The 5,440-nt window shown below is 44.1% G+C and overlaps 2 protein-coding genes across 2 annotated transcripts; both read right to left on the bottom strand.

The window, feature by feature from the left end:
- Positions 1–1,930: 1,930 nt before the first annotated feature.
- TEOVI_000728600 (uncharacterized protein) lies at positions 1,931–3,259 on the bottom strand (the record flags this gene model as incomplete). The annotated part of the gene is made up of 1 exon (XM_067220274.1): positions 1,931–3,259. One exon carries the CDS (start codon positions 3,257–3,259, stop codon positions 1,931–1,933), a length of 1,329 nt encoding a protein of 442 aa, XP_067076375.1.
- Positions 3,260–4,108: 849 nt separating this feature from the next.
- TEOVI_000728500 (NADH-ubiquinone oxidoreductase, mitochondrial, putative) lies at positions 4,109–4,930 on the bottom strand (the record flags this gene model as incomplete). The annotated part of the gene is made up of 1 exon (XM_067220273.1): positions 4,109–4,930. The coding sequence occupies one exon, from the start codon at positions 4,928–4,930 to the stop codon at positions 4,109–4,111; it is 822 nt and encodes a 273-aa protein (XP_067076374.1).
- Between the last annotated feature and the right edge of the window lie 510 nt (positions 4,931–5,440).

The raw sequence follows: 5,440 nt of genomic DNA, 5'->3' as shown, positions 1-5,440 counted from the left end.
ATATATATATATATATATATATATTAGTATTATTATTATTATTCCCCTTTCTTTCTTTCTTTCACAAATTTTGTTTTTTTTTTGTTTTTTAACGTACTTACGCTTCGAATATGCAAAATATCAGCAACAACCGCAAACACATATCTTCTACCTTTTTTCTCTCTTTTTTATTTTTCTTTTTTTCCAAACAAATGCAGAGAGAGGGGAGAACAAAAAACAAAAAAAAGAAAAAAAAAGAAGCACACGTAAAAAAAAAAACGACCACAATAAAACAAGTTTTACTACAACATAAAGCAGTTCACTCACTTCAGGAATCACGAGGTGGCGCTGCTTCTCAGCAGCATTTCTCAAAAATAAAAAAATAAAAACTCCTTTAAACCCCTTCTGTTGGGGATTTATTTCATAATTGAAAAAAAACGGAAGAGGAACAAATTAAGAGCACTAAAACACGACACGTGAGACAAAACTGAAAAGAAGAAAAAAAGGAAAGAGAAAAACAACGCAGAAAGACAAAAAAAAGGAAAGAAGCCCCAAGAAAAATAAATAAAAATCAAAAAAATGCATACGGTGCTGTAAATCAACATATATTTGATCATGCAACGTCACTTATTCACACTTTTCTTCTCATTTTCTTTTCCTTTATTATTATCACTATAAAAATAACAATAACAAACCGAAGCTAACACTTTTTCCACGCTGGTAAAGTAAAATACAAGACGTTTCTAAGGAACTGAAAACAGAAACGAAACAAAACAACAAATGGACAACCAATTATTTTTTTTTCTTAAATAAAAATAAACACTTTTTCTCCTATTTTTTTTTTCCCCCTCGTTTCGACGATAATGGTGTGTTTTACCTTTTCGTTCTTTTCTCGTTCATCCATGGTTTATTTAGCCCCGTAACTTTAGTTTTTTTCAGGAAAAACAAACAAACAAAACAAACAAACGGAAGGAAAGAAAGAAGGAAGGAACGGAAAGGAAAAAAAATGGATCGAAGAAGGAAAAGAGGCAGAACCTGCCGTGCATGACGGCATTAAATTCATCGCCGTGGAGACGCAACGCTGGTGGAGTGACGCCACATGTGTGAGAGTTGGAAAATCAAAATAACAATAATAATAATTATTATTATTATTACTATTTATTATTTATTATTTATTGTTGTTAGTGGCAACTCATCACCACACGTCAGGTCGCAACACTTCACGCATCTCCGCTCATTTTTTTTTTCACTTCCATCACCATTTTTTTTTATCTCCCTCGCTACTTAGTTCCTCAAATTCACCTTCCCAGAAGCGCTATATCCCTTCACTCGTACACTTCCCTTCGTTTCCTCTCTTTCTCTCTCTCTATGAAATAAATATATATATTTTTTTCATACTGTTCTTGCTATTGTTGCGCTCCTAACATATCCGCATCATCCGCACATATGTTTCCCTCTTTTTTACCTCATTTTAACTTTTGCTTTATTTTAGCTTCCATTTCACTTTGTTTGTTTGTTACACCACAGACACCCCCTTTTTTTTTTTTTTGAAACTCTTTAGTTCTGCGTTCCTCTCGACTTGTTGTTCACACATACACAAACACAAACACGTAAACAATCGTACAAATCACAAATCCTCATGATCATTTCACTTCGTTGGCACGGTTTCATATCCTTTTCCTCGTCGTGTTGTGCCGGTGGGAATCGTTTCACTTCTGCTCTTGACGAAAAAACACATTCTGGTCCAAAAGCCATTAGGAATAGTGACATGTACACGTACGCATACTTTAGTTCCTCCTTTCCTTCACTATTTGATGGGGCCTTTGCCTTCTTCTCTTTTTCCTTTTTTTTTTTTAAAATCACTCCCAATGGCCCTTACAATCCAATTACTTTGTGACTTTATGAATTCACGTAACCGCGCGTTATCCCCTTATCCAAACCCTTGCTTAACTTAATTCGTCCGTTCATGATAAGAAACAGCCTGCTGGAGCAGCTTTTGGTACTCCTCTTCCGTGGAGGCATTGTCGTGCAGCATTGCTTGCTGCTCCCGCAGCAGTAGGGAAAATTTATCCTTATTCGTTAAATGTTGGGCCCCTTTCGCGCTGGCTCGGAGTTGCACCAACACTTCTTCCTTCGCTTTTGCACTGGTAGGAAGTGTAAATTTTACTACTTTGATTTCATTGAGGTTAACAACAGCCGTGGACGGGTTTTTCGGACCTCGTGAGCTGCTTTGAGGTCGTGCGTTGGGGGCGCTAAGGTGTTGGCGTGGTGGTTGCTCCCCATTGGAGGATTTACTGCCATGCCAAACTTGCCGCAACTCCTCCAGGTACTTCTCCGCTTCCTTAACAATTTTATCGTGTTGAGAAAGGCCCTCCAAACTCTCCCGTTCCATAGCTTCCTGCTCCCTCAGAAGGTCTTGAAGACGTTTTTTACTGTCCTCTTCACACGGTGCAACGCGGCCAGAGTAAACCTTGGGCGGCCTCAGTTCCTTCCTTTTCGTATTGCCATTGCTGTTTAAGTCCTTGCCCCGGCTAAAGCATTCGCCGCTGGTATTCTCTTCATGGGTCAGTTTGTCGCTGCTGTTGTTGTTGCTATTCGTGACGGTATCGCCCTTCTCCGCGAGCGAAGGAAGCTTTAAGGAGTCTGCTTTAGAGTTGTTAATGTTCTGGCCGGTACTGTTTCGGCATGGAAGTCCTGTTGAGGAGGAAATTAGAATGCTTGGAGGGTTCGCTTCCATCCCCGCATCACCAAAAATGGGCTGATATCGTGGTTCTTCCACTTCAACAACGTCAACAACATGAACATTACTCACTCCCTGGGAAGAAGCTCCGTGACGATCCGTGACATCCCCCACATCCGTGCTGAGAATGCTAAATACCGGAGTGGCAGCAGCTGGAGTGTAGCGAACGGGCTGCTCAGTCGTCTTTTGCTCCTCCACAAGCACAACACTCGTATGCCGCGAGCCTGGCGACGAATGGGCTGTTGTGGAGCTTAAACACAATGACGCGGCTGCCGCAGTCTTTTGAACAGCCTTGCCGTCGCGGGATGCGTCTGTAGTGGTGGCACATGTGAAGGAAGGAGAAAGTTGCTGTTGATCCAACACTGGAAGGTGCTCATCGCCACTAACCGATACGGCAATGCTGCTGGCCGTTGTGTTGCGGCTGCCATTAACACCCCGAATGTCTGGAAATAGCTCAATTGATACACGGGCATTGCGGACCCCTTGACTCTCTAGAAACTCACGCACACCGCAGCTGAGCGCGGTTTTGGAATGGAACATATGCAAATCACGTCTTCTCCCTACCTTTCAGTAAACTTCGGGCTGGTTAGACTAGTTACTCCTCCCGAGGGGTCTACCTTCTGAAAAGAAAAAAAAATGGAGATACTCCTCCAAAAAGAAATGTTTGACGGTCACCTTTCTTTTCCTTTTTTTTTTCTGATATCTGCGGGCCGGTGGCTAGAGTTGCAAATGGAAGCAACAGCTCTCGCGCTTTTCTCCGACGCGTGTAGACTACGGAAGCGAAACAATGAAGAAAATAATAAAGAAAACATTCGGAAGAAGAATAGGGCTCGTACTCACTGGATGGAAATAATCTTGAAGTACGTGCACAAGCAGTTGCGTAACCTCGTATGGACTACGACTGCGACCACAAGAGGGAAAAAAATCAGTGTGTGGAGCATTTATTAAACATGTTCCTCGAGACCATATATCGGTAGGCGCATGTGACCCACCAGTTCGCCCAACGGTTACCAGCACATGAGAGAAATACCTCATACGCCACCCTTCAACTTAAATTACTCCTTTGGCCCATAAATACCCACTACGACGGCCAGCAAACCTTGTTACTGTACACACAATAGACTTTAAAAAGTACGAACGTTATTTTCATCCTCACTAGCACACGATACTCCCCACGCCTTTTCAAAACACCAAGTGTCAACACCACCCCTCCTGCGCTCTCCTTTGCACACACCACACACACAAACACATATACATACATGTATATATATAAATATATATATATATATATGCACATACGCACCACGGGCCCTGTATGGAGTAAACAAATGGTTCGGCACTACTGGAAAGGGCTGCAACGAACCAGCACAACAGCAGGTGGGCGCGTTGCTACTTCTTTGCTGCGCCGCCGGTGGAGGCGCCTGGTTGTACCGGTTTCGCATCTAAGTCCCTGCAATACGGCTTTGGTGGCTCTTTCATAAAAATTGACGTTCTGCCACCTGCCGGTTCCGACCATCGACGGTCTTCTCGACACGTCCCCACCTTAAATGGGCGCCCTTCACGTAAGTTCTCAATCAGTTCCTTGACACTATCCCACGTAAGGTCTTCCACAAAGTCATATGAAAAACGTGGTGGCCGACTGTAGTCGCTTACCACAAGCATGGGTGCGTTCACACAAGCCCCAAGGCACTGCATCTCACCCAGCGTAATGAGTCCGTCACGGGTTGTACCATGCATTTTCACATTGAGGTATGCCTCGGTGCGGTGGACGAGTTCGTCACAGCCACATAGCATGCAGGGGGTTGTGACGCAGAACTGAATGTGATATTTTCCCACAGGTTGGCGGTTGAACATGGAGTAAAACGTGACTGTTTCAAATACCTGCATTGGAGGCACCTCACAGATGCGGGCAATTTTGTACATGGCCGTCACTGGGATGTACCCGCCCTGTTGCCGTTGTGCGAGGTGCAGCAGTGGAATAATGGCGCTCCTGCGGCGGCTGCGCGGAAACTTAGGGAGGATGACGTTGTTGATCTCCTCATAGCTTGCCATCGTGAAGTCCCATGGGATGCGAGTGTTGTTGGTGTCGGTGTTGTGATGCCGAACCTCGCCGTGGATCACTCGTCGGGGAGAACAGACGGGAAAAGGAACCACGCATCCTGTAAGAGCAGGAATAATGGGGGGTAAATTGGCCCCAGCTCGACGCCACATCCTCCCGCGAGCTCAAAATTGTACCCGCACCGGTTCGTGATTTATCCTAACTGCGTACCTTACTGGGGTCGTCCCGACGCACCTTACTCCCACGTGGCACGGACTAGAACACAGACACACTGAACGATACTACAAAATTGCTAATACTGCTCCTACTGCTAGAAATGGGACAACAAAACTCAACCCTGCTGTACTACAAAGTATATATATATTTCAAACAACGGCAAATAAGTGGATAAAACAGTCCCAAGAATATTAATACTTTCTCCGGGAAATCAGCCACAACTCCCAATACTTCCCTGTACGCTAACGGTGTTGTCAAGCAAAGAAAAAAAAGATGGAAGAGGCAACAATTCAGGTAGAAACAACGAGGCAAGCAACACGTGAAGGCAACGAAGCACGGTGACCCCAACCACCACGCATCAACAAGCACATACACAAATACACACAACACCAACGGTTAACGAAAGGGGAAAGAAGATCAGAGTCGTCAATAATGTAACGAACTTC

Source organism: Trypanosoma equiperdum, assembly GCF_001457755.1.
Source record: "Trypanosoma equiperdum strain OVI genome assembly, contig: ctg_1107, whole genome shotgun sequence".
Taxonomy (NCBI): Eukaryota; Euglenozoa; class Kinetoplastea; order Trypanosomatida; family Trypanosomatidae; genus Trypanosoma; species Trypanosoma equiperdum.
This window is presented reverse-complemented; position numbering and strand designations above follow the sequence as displayed.